General features: G+C 59.0%; 1 protein-coding gene across 1 annotated transcript in view; it reads left to right on the forward strand.

Moving 5' to 3' along the window:
- COL11A2 (collagen type XI alpha 2 chain) overlaps window positions 1-9797 on the forward strand; it is a 29123-nt gene extending 19326 nt beyond the window's left edge. Inside the window, exons 40-67 of the mRNA XM_044255458.1 lie at window positions 113-220; window positions 370-459; window positions 612-665; window positions 889-996; window positions 1137-1244; window positions 1387-1440; window positions 1543-1596; window positions 1809-1916; window positions 2101-2154; window positions 2393-2446; window positions 2643-2696; window positions 2856-2909; window positions 3249-3356; window positions 3769-3822; window positions 4012-4065; window positions 4187-4240; window positions 4834-4887; window positions 5043-5150; window positions 5264-5317; window positions 5475-5528; window positions 5799-5906; window positions 6058-6111; window positions 6415-6450; window positions 6645-6698; window positions 6820-7084; window positions 7660-7772; window positions 8117-8323; window positions 9084-9797. Of these exons, the coding sequence (XP_044111393.1) occupies window positions 113-220; window positions 370-459; window positions 612-665; window positions 889-996; window positions 1137-1244; window positions 1387-1440; window positions 1543-1596; window positions 1809-1916; window positions 2101-2154; window positions 2393-2446; window positions 2643-2696; window positions 2856-2909; window positions 3249-3356; window positions 3769-3822; window positions 4012-4065; window positions 4187-4240; window positions 4834-4887; window positions 5043-5150; window positions 5264-5317; window positions 5475-5528; window positions 5799-5906; window positions 6058-6111; window positions 6415-6450; window positions 6645-6698; window positions 6820-7084; window positions 7660-7772; window positions 8117-8323; window positions 9084-9224 (2418 nt within the window). The 3' untranslated portion in view covers window positions 9225-9797. The remainder of the gene's footprint in view (window positions 1-112; window positions 221-369; window positions 460-611; window positions 666-888; window positions 997-1136; window positions 1245-1386; window positions 1441-1542; window positions 1597-1808; window positions 1917-2100; window positions 2155-2392; window positions 2447-2642; window positions 2697-2855; window positions 2910-3248; window positions 3357-3768; window positions 3823-4011; window positions 4066-4186; window positions 4241-4833; window positions 4888-5042; window positions 5151-5263; window positions 5318-5474; window positions 5529-5798; window positions 5907-6057; window positions 6112-6414; window positions 6451-6644; window positions 6699-6819; window positions 7085-7659; window positions 7773-8116; window positions 8324-9083) is intronic.
- Window positions 9798-12179: the final 2382 nt, after the last annotated feature.

The following is a 12179-nucleotide window of genomic DNA, read 5'->3' on the forward strand; positions in this document are numbered from 1 at the left end:
GGGGTGGGGATAAAGGGCATCCAGAGGGGTCATTTTAGGATGGCAGAGTGGCCTCTTTGGGCAGGGAGTGGGGCAGAGGATCAGAGGATCAGTCTTTCTGTCTCTTTCTTAGGGAGCAGCAGGAGAAACTGGGCCCATGGGGGAGAGAGGTCACCCGGGCCCCCCAGGCCCCCCTGGAGAGCAGGGACTGACTGGAACAGCTGGAAAAGAAGGAACAAAGGTCAGTAAAGGGTTCGGGCAGAGGGGAACTTGGGAGACCAGGGTTGGGGTGCTAAATGGAACAGATAGTTGGGATTTGAGAAAAGCCAGAGATCTCTCTGTCCAATCCGGGAGCATGGCTGTGGCTCATGACCTTTCATTTCATCTTAGGGTGACCCTGGTCCCCCAGGGGCTCCAGGGAAGGATGGACCTGCGGGTCTGAGGGGCTTCCCAGGAGAGAGAGGCCTCCCCGGCACTGCTGTGAGTGAGAGCTCAGTCCCCCAACAAGTCACCTGGCATCCTGGAGTCGCTCAGTGTCACGCCCACACCCATTTCTCCAAGTCTGCCTCCCCGCCCTCATCCTTCCCTGCCTTCCCGAAGCACATCTGTGACTCCCAATCTCTGGTTCACAGGGTGGATCCGGCTTGAAGGGAAATGAAGGTCCGGCGGGTCCCCCTGGCCCTGCAGTGAGTGTGGGGGACATGAGGGGCAGGAGGGAGGAGCTAGGAAAGAGTGGGTGAGGATGGATGAAGAGGGGCATCCGGATCTAGGCAGGGCTGTGGGACTGGGCAGAGGGAGTCTAGGATCTGCCATTGTGTATTCAATTTGGGGCTATTCTTCTGGGAATCATGTTCAGGGCTTCTCTGGTATGGGTGGGCTGTGGGGGTCTGACTCCATTTCCTGTCTCAGGGCTCCCCTGGGGAGCGAGGTGCAGCAGGATCGGGGGGACCCATTGGCCCCCCAGGGCGCCCAGGCCCACAGGGTCCCCCTGGAGCCGCAGGAGAGAAAGGTGTCCCGGTGAGTGTGGGGTCCCTGGGGAGAGACACTGGAGAGGGGTCTGCGAGTTCTGAGCTGCTGGGCTACAGAGAGTTCCTTGTGAGGGTGTTGGAGGGGGAGGACCGTCTCTGGCTCATGATTCCTTTCTTCTTTTCTTCCAGGGTGAGAAGGGCCCCATTGGTGCAACTGGTCGAGATGGGGTGCAGGGTCCTGTGGGGCTTCCTGGTCCTGCGGGACCCCCCGGTCTGGCAGGAGAGGATGGAGACAAGGTGTGGGAACCTACAGACCCTGGGCCCAATCTTTCCAGATGAGATTGCTGATCTGCGCATGCCTCCCATCCCCATCCCTGTCTTCCCCTCCTTGCCCCACCTGGGTCTTTTCTCTAATACCCCATCTGCCTTGTCCCCATAGGGTGAGGTGGGAGACCCCGGACAGAAGGGCACTAAAGGGAACAAGGGTGAACATGTAAGTGACTGTGACTTTTGACTTCTGATCTCTGGCCTTTAGCCTCGTTTCCACCTGGTCTCTCCCTGTCTTGGTGTCTCTGACTCTCCTTTTCCCCCCCAGGGCCCTCCTGGACCCCCTGGACCCCTTGGTCCTGTGGGGCAGCCTGGAGCCGCAGTGAGTGACTGATGCCCCATCTGCTCCCCTCCCTGCCCCTCCAGGGGCGCTGGCAACTTCTAGTCTGCCCTCAGTTCCCCTTCACCCTTGGAGTTGAGCGTGGGAGTAAGGGCTCTGGACCTGGTGCCCAGCTTGGTGTGGAGTTTGTGAATAGAGAACTCCTAAACCATGACTATCTCTGTGTCCTTGTCCCTACCCTCCCTCCACCTCAGGGAGCAGATGGGGAGCCCGGAGCTCGGGGACCCCAGGGACACTTTGGAGCCAAAGGTGATGAAGGAACGAGAGGATTCAATGGGCCCCCAGGACCCATTGGCCTACAGGTGAGTTGGGGGGAGTAGAGGCAGGGGCTGAGAGGTGGGGTCAGGATGGGTCTGCTGACCAGCCCCTGCTGCTGAGGACTGGGGGACATGTGGGATCGGAGGGAGGGCACTGGAGGCTAAGTGTACCTGGAGCTGTTCTCTGGTGGGTCGGTCATCCTGGTCTGTGCTGTGTACCCCCGCACAGGGTTTGCCAGGCCCCTCGGGTGAGAAGGGAGAAACAGGAGATGTGGGCCCTATGGTAAGAGTGACCCCACTGACCCCCCGGCCCCAACCCCACCTGCTAGTCTCTCCCCCTCCATCCAGCACTCCCAGCATCCCTGCTCCCTGCATGCTGCTTCCTGGTGGGGCTGCGCCCCTCCCCTGAAACCCCCACCCCCACCCTGGGATGTCAACCCCACCCAACCCTCTGGCATTCCTGGTGTGCCTAATGCTCTTCCTTTCTCTTCCCTTCCCCATCTCTGCTCTGTTTTCCCCAGGGACCACCCGGCCCCCCAGGACCTCGAGGCCCAGCTGGACCCAATGGAGCTGATGTGAGTCCTCTCAGATCACTGCGGCCAGTCTTGCCTCCCTTTCCCCAGACTATAAACTCTAGTCTCATCTCAGCTGCCATGAGAAGTCGCTGGCCCTGGAAGGCCTCCAGCTGTCTCACCGCTGTGACCTTGGGGTGCTCATTCAGGGTCTACTCCCTCCCTTAAGCAATGACTCCTACTTCTGCTCCTCTTCCAGGGTCCGCAAGGTCCCCCGGGAGGTGTTGGGAACCTAGGTCCCCCTGGAGAGAAGGTAACTGGGAAGGGAGTAAAGGAAGGGGCTTGTCTTGGGCCGGGGTATGAGGGTTGGACTTCTGCCAGCTTTGGTTGGGGTGGGGCAAAAGAGAATGAAATATGGGAAATATCGAGATTTGGGGGTGAAAGGAGGTTTTTGAACCCAATCTCCTTGCAGGGGGAGCCGGGAGAGTCAGGCTCTCCAGGGGTCCAGGGTGAGCCTGGTGTCAAGGTCAGTGAGATCTCTGAGCCCTTGCTCCCTAATCCCCAACACCCTCCTCAACCCCAGCCCCTGTTACTGTGACCTCCTGGAGCTGGAGCTCCTCTACAGCCCAGGAGCCTGTGCTCCTAACACTCTGTGAGGCTGGACCCCTGGGTCTGAGTGAGCCCCATGCTCACTCTTCGGAGGGAAGGAGGGACCCGAGTACGCCCTATGGGCTTGACTTTCCGTGAGCATCCTGCTGTCACTGAGGGGGTAGAGGGGAGGCTGAAGGTGTCTTGGAAGCAGGGGCTGCATCCTTGATCTTCGAGACCCCTTTGGGACCATCCATACCCTCTACTCATCCTTCAGGGCTCACGCGGGGAGCGTGGGGAGAAAGGAGAGTCGGGGCAACCGGGAGAGGCAGGACCACCAGGGCCTAAAGGCCCCACCGGTGATGATGGCCCCAAAGGGAACCCTGTGAGTTTAGGGGAGGGGCTGGGAGGAGGGCTTTGTGAATGAGAGACCTGGGTATAGGGGTGTCTGTGAGTGGGAGGGTCTTGGAGTAGGAGGAACCCAGGAATGGGGGGATACTTGGGTGGAAGGCTCTGGAATGAGGTCTCCTGGCAGGGATGTATGAAATCCATGGCAGGATGTGAAATCCAGAGAAAGAAAGTGAGAGATGCCTTCTAATTAATTCCCTGAAAGCATCAGAAAGCATGTAGCACATGAGGTGGGGAAAAGAGAGTGCCAGGGACCATCTCCCCAGGGTGTGCCGTTGGGCACCGGGGGCACCAGCTGGAGAGGGAGAGTGTGGCATGTGCTCTGAGCATCTGTGCTGGCTCTGGGTAGGGTTAGGGGGTGGTGACTTTGATCCTGTTCTCTGCATTAGGGTCCTGTTGGTTTTCCTGGTGATCCTGGTCCTCCTGGAGAAGGTGGCCCTCGGGTGAGTCTGCTCGTGGGAGGGGAAGGGAGATAGAAGATGGGCTTCTGTATGGGCCTTTGTGCGGCTGACTGGCTTGAGTGTGGGAAGCTGGGGGTAGGGCAGGGCAGGCAGAGGGATGGGAAAATTGGCAGTTTTGGAGGTGACGCCAGCTAGGTTGAGGCAATCCCTGACCTTGCTGCATCCCTGCAGGGCCAGGATGGTGCGAAGGGTGACCGAGGAGAGGATGGAGAGCCAGGACAGCCTGTGAGTGACCAGTGACCCATCCCTCCACTACAGAGCCCAAGCCTTCAGGCCTATTGCCCCCTTTTAAGCCCCACTCCATTGGCTGGAGGCTAAACACTCACCCACTCCTGTCCCTTTCTAGGGATCCCCTGGTCCCACTGGGGAGAATGGACCTCCTGGACCACTTGGAAAGCGGGTAAGTGAGGTGCACATCCGGGACCTTGAGGAGCAGTCCTTGGCTGGGTGGATAGGAGATGGGGGCAGTGGAGATGGGATGGGCAGGGAGGTGCCTGGAGGTGGGGTGCATGTGTGTGGACATTTGTATTTGTAAGCGTGCCGTGTATAAGGGAGCATGTCTGTTCCTGGGCTTTGCTATTTATGTTCTTGCGGGGGGTGTGGGGGGTGGTACCCATCAACTGGTCAGAATGGACGCTGGAGGAAGGGGCTAGCTTTCCTGGAGGGTCCCTGCTGAGCCACGGATTAACCCTCTATTTGCTGGGATAGAAGGGGTATGGATGGTAGACTGTGTGCAGGCAGGTGGCTCGTCCCTGAATACACAGAACTCCTCGTTATTTTAACAACCGGTACAGCTGTACCAGCTCGTCTGGGAATCAGCTTCTGCAACTCTGTTGGTGCATGCACGTGTATGTGCGCGTGCGCGTGCACGTGCACACGCGCAGGCAAGCACACACACGCACAGGCTCATGGCCCCCGGAGCCAGGAGGACAGGACGGGGAAGCAGCTGAGCCTGGTGACTCACTGACTTTTCCTTCCTGTCTCTACCTGCAGGGTCCTGCCGGCACCCCTGGTCCTGAGGGGCGGCAAGGAGAGAAGGGAGCCAAGGTGAGGGAGAGGCCATCCTGGATGCTGGAATATTCCCCCCATCTTCTGGCACCTCTGGCTCCTCAGATTCCTCTCTCCAGATGTCTACCCCATATTGAGGCTCTTATCTCTAGGGGGGTTCACTGTGCTTATTCCTGTTCCTATATATGTTTCAGGGGGATCCCGGTGCTGTGGGTGCCCCGGGGAAGACAGGCCCTGTGGGTCCAGCAGGCCCAGCAGGGAAACCTGGTCCTGATGGCCTAAGGGGACTCCCAGGCTCAGTGGTGAGTCATGGAGTGGAGCGGCTTGGCTGAGGGCAGGAGGGGTCAGGGGCCTTTGGAAGGGTGCCCATGTGGGGACAGTTCTCCTGATCTCTGTGGTCCCCTTGAATCTGCAGGGTCAGCAAGGCCGTCCTGGGGCCACAGGCCAGGCAGGACCTCCAGGTCCTCTGGTGAGTGACTCAGGATTGGGTGGGGTGGGTGGGGTGAGGCTGGTGGTGTTCTTGGGCAGTGGGCATCCAGCTGAAGCCCTGGAGGAGGTGGGACATGGCTCTGGGGAGAGCTTGGTCCCACTTTTCCATGCACAGAGTGATTTCTATCTCCCCACAGGGACCGCCGGGACTTCCTGGCCTGCGAGGTGATATTGGAGCCAAGGGCGAGAAGGTGAGTGCAGACCTGCGGCTAGGTATCTCCCCTTACCCTCAGCCCGGAGGACTATGGGGGCCCCGAGGGTCTATCACTGTGTTTCAGGGCTCTGACACCGAGTCTCTGGGGTCCTTGCTCAGTGAGGGCTGTTCACAGGCCCTGCTCTGTCCTCGGCCCCCTGCCCGAGTCTCTCCTGTCATTTGGGCTCTGACCCCTGTGGGCTCCTCCTTCTGCATGCATGTGTCTCCTTTCTGCCTCCCCCTGACCGACCACCTGTCCTTTCTCCAGGGTCACCCAGGTCTCATCGGGCTGATTGGGCCCCCTGGGGAGCAGGGAGAGAAGGGTGATCGGGGACTTCCTGGCCCTCAGGGCTCTGCTGGACAGAAGGGAGAGACGGTGAGGACATGGTCCTGGAAGGTCTGGGAGGATGAGCGTGGGGATTCATGGTGGGGGTGGGGAGGGTGGAGGTGGAGACTCAGCTAGGGGGTGGGTGGTCAGGAGGGGTGTGGAGGGGGACCCAGTTGAACCATGTCCTTTTCCTTCCTAGGGTATCCCCGGAGCATCTGGCCCTATTGGTCCTGGAGGGCCTCCCGGCCTCCCCGTGAGTACCCCATCTGTTCCTCACTAAATCCCCTAAACCCTACTATTCTCCCTCCATAATCCCCCAATGGCATCCATGGCAACCACCAGCCAAGCAGAACAGGCCCCAGTGTCCTCCATATGTCCTTACACAGTGTCTCCTGCCCCATCCTTCCAGGCCTCCAGAATGTCCCCGTGTTCCCTCAGGCCTGCCCCTCCTATAGTAAAGCCAGGGTCCTGTGGACTCATGACTTTGCCTCTCCATTCCTCCTTGTCCTACCCTTCCCCCATGGTGACCATCTCTTTCTTCTTCCTCATTTCCCAGGGACCTGCTGGCCCCAAAGGAGCCAAAGGAGCCACAGTGAGTGACCCCCAGCCAGCTCTGAGCTCTGCCCCCTTCCCCCAGCCAGACTTGACACTTTCTCTCCAGGGCAAACATGCTCCCTCCAGCAGAACTGCTCATTCCCAGCCCAGAGACTGACTTGACCCTTCTCCGGCCTTGACTGCATGCATGAGCCCTTGATTCCTCCATGAGCTCATTTACTCCTTTGGCAGGGCCCAGCTGGACCCAAGGGAGAGAAGGGCGTCCAGGGTCCTCCAGGACACCCGGTGAGTTGCAAGTCAGGGCCTGCCTCTGTCTGCTCCACCTCTGCCTCTCTTTCTCAGAGTTTCTTGGCTTCTACCTCCTATCCATTTGTCTCTAACCTTTTCCATTCTTCCTTCCACACAGGGCCCCCCCGGTGAGGTGATCCAGCCCCTGCCCATCCAGATGCCCAAGAAGACTCGGCGCTCCGTGGACGGAAGCCGCCTGATGCAGGATGAGGCCATGCCGACTGGGGGGGCTCCAGGCAGTGCTGGGGGGCTGGAGGAGATCTTTGGCTCCCTCGACTCCTTGCGGGAGGAGATTGAGCAGATGAGGCGGCCGACAGGGACCCAGGACAGCCCCGCTCGTACCTGCCAGGACCTGAAGCTCTGCCACCCGGAGCTGCCCGACGGTCAGTGCCAGCCTCAGGAGACCGCGTCACAACAGGATGAAAAGCAGAGTGGATGCAGGGACTTCTTGGGGGAAGGGGTGGGGTGGGGGTGAGGGTCGAGGGGCCTGGAGCGGCAGCTCTTCACCAGCCAGGTGGGGAGTTTTTCAATATTTGACAACTGATCTGGTCCTCCCGGTGCAGACCGGCTCACGATCAGCCTGCTGCCTGCAAGAAGTGACAAACATACACACGTGTACATATGTGCTTGCATTTACACAGACGGGCACGCATGCGAATCTACCACCACATATTGTACCAACGTGAGGTGTCAGTGCTCCTGCCCCTTCCATCGGGGGCCTGGGCGTGCCGCTGTGGGGAAGGGTGCCACAGATGGGCAGGGGTGTAAGGTGGTGATGGGGCATGAAGTAGGGTGGGCAGCGTTGTGGGATTCCAGGGGACAGTGGGACCTGGAGACTGAGGGCATGGTGGGGAGGGTGGGAGTTTGGAACAGCGGGGTGGGAGTGGGAAGGGGGGCAAGGAGTGTCTCGGGTCCCACCTGTGGGGACCCTGACCCTTTCCTCTCCCTCACCCAACAGGAGAGTACTGGGTGGACCCCAACCAGGGCTGTGCTCGGGATGCCTTCCGGGTTTTCTGCAACTTTACAGCTGGAGGGGAAACATGTGTGACACCCAGAGATGATGTCACGCAAGTGAGGGTTGCCCCCCTTCCCTCCCCTGCCCCACTCACAGTCCCAGTGGCTTCTGGGTTTCTGTGACAGGCGCCCTGGCACTACAGAGCCTGTGCACCTTCTTTCCTTGGCTCTTCCCTTCTTACCACCATCCCGCTGCCTTTTCCCTCGACAACTCTAGACAAAGCTTGCCTTCTGTTTACCCTCAGTCAGTCCCAGTCTCCTGCTCTGGTCCCTCATTTCTCCCTCAGCTCTTTCTGCCCACCCATTCCCTGACCGTGACCCCAGCCCCGGGGACCCCGCTTCTGTAGATGCTCTGCCAGCCCTGCTCCATCTGCCCCTCACCACCAGCTCTCTCCCGCCAGTTCTCTTACGTCGACTCAGAAGGCTCCCCAGTCGGTGTGGTGCAGCTCACCTTCCTGCGGCTGCTCAGTGTCTCAGCCCATCAGGATGTCTCCTACCCCTGCTCTGGGATGGCCCAAGGTGGTCCCCTGAAGCTCCGGGGGGCCAATGAGGATGAGCTGAGCCTGGAGACCAGCCCCTATGTCAAGGAATTCAGAGACGGCTGTCAGGTGGGAAGCAGGAAGAGGTGGATCAGGGTGCATCCCCGAGTCAGGCTGCAGGAAGACTCTTTGGGCGGAGGCACCCAGGAAGAGCAGGAGGCTCTAGCTTCTTGGTGTCAGATACACCGGAGGAGGCGCTGATGGCAAGGAGGGTGGGAAGGATGGAAGATGGGCTTCACCTCTGTGCGCACATCAGCATCACCTGAATTGAGTCACGCAGGCTGGTGCATACATTCACACAGGCTGTCGGATGGAGGCACGCAGGGGTGCAAATCACCCCCGCCCCGTGAAGGCACAGGAGCACACAGATACCCACAGAATGTGCATACACCCCGGCGCTGCCTGGACAGGGTCACACATGCACACACGGGGAATCGTGTCTGATGTTATCACGCAGTTACACTGCAGACACGTGTTTACACACCTCGTGGAGTCACACTGACTCACACAACCACCCCAGGGGGATAGTCTCAAAGACAAATGCACAGACTGGCTCGTGAGCATACGTGCATGTGTGCACCCATGCATGTGTGCACGTGTGCAGACATACACACATCGCCCTAGCTTTCCCAACCCCGACTCTGGAAGACATTTGAGGAAGAAAATCTATCAAGTCTGACCACGTGACAAGGATTGGGAGGAACAGCATCTTAGGGCCCTCAGAGGAGAGGCGAGCCTGGTGCCAAGCCTGGGGGATCTTGGGGGGTGTGTGTGTGCACGCGCCCCTCCACCACGCTCACTGCTCCCTCTCTCCTGTCTTCCCCTCAAGACACAGCAAGGCCGGACGGTGCTGGAGGTGCGGACGCCCGTGCTGGAGCAGCTACCAGTGCTGGATGCCTCCTTCTCAGACCTGGGGGCCCCCCCTCGGCGGGGAGGGGTGTTGTTGGGGCCTGTCTGCTTCATGGGCTAGGACCTGCTCAGTCTAACCCCATGCACCGAAACCAGGCCCACCTGGAATCCCACAGCATTAGCTCTGTGCCGCCTCCCAAGAGGGCTCCTCACCATCTAGGGGGCTTTGGGCCAGGGCACAGAGAGCCCCCAATCAGGGGCAGACCAGGGGAGGGGTAAAGCATGAGCTGGGCGCCCCGGGCGGGGGGGCATCTGGGGTTCTTGGCCCTCCCACCTGGAGCCCGTGACCTGTTAGACAGCTGGGACCCTTATTTAAAACTCACCTCCCAACCACCCCCAAACAAGCAGAAGAGAAGAGAAAGGACACTGTGTATTTTGTATTTAAAAGTAATTATATTAATTATTTAAAGAATGGAGAACAAAAGAACAAAAAAAGATAAAGAGAGAAACGCCAACAAAAATTAGCGGACTTCGCAGACAGGGCTCTCCAAGGGTGAGCCCAGCCCCTTTCTCCTTGCCTCAGGGCTTTCCTCAGTGACTGTGGGGGGACATTTTCAGGCCAAACCCCACCTCCCTCACAGCCCGCCTGTAGCACCCACTGTGAATGTTGGAATATATGGTCTCCTTTGCCTCAGGGTCTGACTCTCTCTGCCCAGGGTGGGGCTTCCCCTGCTCCACCTTCCAGGTGCTGGGCTCCCTGACCCACACACCATCTGTCTCTCACTTGGTCTGGGGCTTGCAGGAACTGCCTGCAACTTGGGGAGCGGCCCACATCCCCCCGGAGGTGGGGGGAAACGGAAGGGTGAGGGGTGAGAGCAGGGCCTGTATTCAGCACTGTTGAAATATGGAAATTCGTCCTTATCAGCTCGACAATCCCATGGCTCTGAGCCCCCCAGTATCCCACTGCCTTCCTGGCCACCCTGGTCCCACCCCTGAGCGCCCCCTCACCTTCGCTGATCCCGCTATGGAAGGGTTAATGTGTGGCGTCTGGATGGAAGGGACTCCCAGGACCTTGTCTAGCCCTAGACCAGTGTCCTTTCTGACTGATGGTTAAATAATGTGATCTCCTTCCGGGGTGTGTGTGTTGGTGCTTGTTATTTCAACCCTCTCCCCAGACCCTGACCTGTACCCCTCTTTGCTGGCTGAGGCTTTCCCAGAAATGGAAGGGTTCATCCCTTTCCCCAGAGGGCCTGTCCTTTCGTGGTGTCAAGGCCCAGAAAGAGTTCATGAAACCTGGCTGACAAGTCCAGACTCACAAGCTGATCTCCCAGTGACGTTGCGTGGGGAGACAGGGTTCCGTGTGACATGGGTGCTGGATCGTTTTTGGGTGAGGGTGTGCCTGTCTTCCTTGTGTCCAGATCAAACACGACCTCTCCGCACCCTCATTTCCCATCTTTAGGGACCTCAGGGGTGGAAGGGGGCCTCACAAGGTCTAGTCTCAACTCTTTGCAAATGAGGAAACTGAGGCAGGCTCATGTCCAAGACAATGTTTCCTGCCTCCACCACCCCTCCCCCCGGCTGTGGGTGTGGTTGAAGGCTACTTGCACCTGCCAGTATTACCGCTATCCCGATCCAGGCTTCTTTTTGTGTCAAGTGCACAATCCTCGTCCCATCGCGTGCTTTGCCGCCCCCACTTCTTCCCTAGCGGCCCCTTTCAAGGCTTACTCAGGAGCTCTGTGCCCTCTGGGTCTGGGTAGGGCCCTTCTGTTCAGGGCAGCAGATCAGCCAGGCGTCCCTAGCTAACCTCCCCACCTCTCTTGGGGCTTCCCATCCTCATACAGCATTTCCTGGCTCCCTCCAGTCCTGGCAGTAGAATAAAATTTAACTCCAGGCCTCCTTCTAATCGGGACACCCCTTCTTCGCTGGACGCGTGGCTGCGGGTGTCCGAGTGCGAGTGGATCAGTGCGCGCGTGCGGGCAGCCGCAACCCCCGCAACCAGGCGGGCCGGGGAGGGACCCCGAGTATCGGGAGACAGCGTCCTGCCCCTCCCCGATGGAGCCCCGACGGCACAGCTTTGATCGTCGCCGCCCCCCCCGCCCCGCCCCCGAGGACAGAATTCCTTTCTCTGAAAGCCTAGAGTGGTGGAGCTAGCTCATGGTTGATCGAAGGAAGCTTTCTTATGGGATCTAGAAGCCCGGCCTGGCATCGATGGTGGGCAGGAAAACCATTTGCAGGTGAAAACAAACTCCCATCCCTCCAAAAAACAAACCCTCCTCCGCGCGCATCTCTCCGCCTCTGCTGCCCCCTGGTGCCGGCGCCAAGACCTCGGCCCGCCAAAGGGCAAGCGGAATAAGGCATCCTTAACATGCTGCTCCTTCCTTGTCACCCCCTGAACCCCCACTCTCCTAACCCAAGAAAAGGTCGAATGGAGGCTTAACCCCCCTGATCTCGTCTTTTCGGGGCCAGGCAGTGGATGGGTTTTTGGGATCACTCACGCCCTCCGTCTTCATCTTCAAGTCCCGAAGGCTTCGGGCAGCCCCCTCCCCTTCCTCCTGGGCCTCAGCTCAAGGGAAGATCCGACCTAAATAGATCCTTGCCCACACCTACTCCCAGCCAAGCTGCGCCAGAGCTGAGGCTTCTCGGGGCCCTCTCTGCAATTGGAGCCAAACCCACAGATGTTGCCTCCAGGGCACAAAGGGGAGTGTCCCCAAAGGTCACTTTTGGTCAGATGCTCTGAGCTCAGAGGGATTTTCTCCATGGAAACAATGCCATACATTCACTCAAATAACATTTATACGCGGCAGTTGGGTCCCAGGCCAATCCACAAAAGCCTATTTAGCTAGAATGCCAACCAACCCCAGACAACAGTTTCACAAGCATTTCTGTGCCAAGTTGCCTCGGAGAATGCCAGAAGCACAGCCCTCTCCTTGCAGCAGGATTTCTGCCTCCTGTGGGGCAAGTGAGGGCCTGGCTCTGAGGAAAGGTGGGAGGATTTGAAGAGCAGGACTCCAGAGGAGAGGGGGTAGTTTTGGGATGGTGTTGGGTGTGGGTAGCGCAGGGGTCCGGATATCCAAAC

This window comes from Neovison vison, chromosome 1 (genome assembly GCF_020171115.1).
Source record: "Neovison vison isolate M4711 chromosome 1, ASM_NN_V1, whole genome shotgun sequence".
In the NCBI taxonomy this organism is placed as follows: domain Eukaryota; kingdom Metazoa; phylum Chordata; class Mammalia; order Carnivora; family Mustelidae; genus Neogale; species Neogale vison.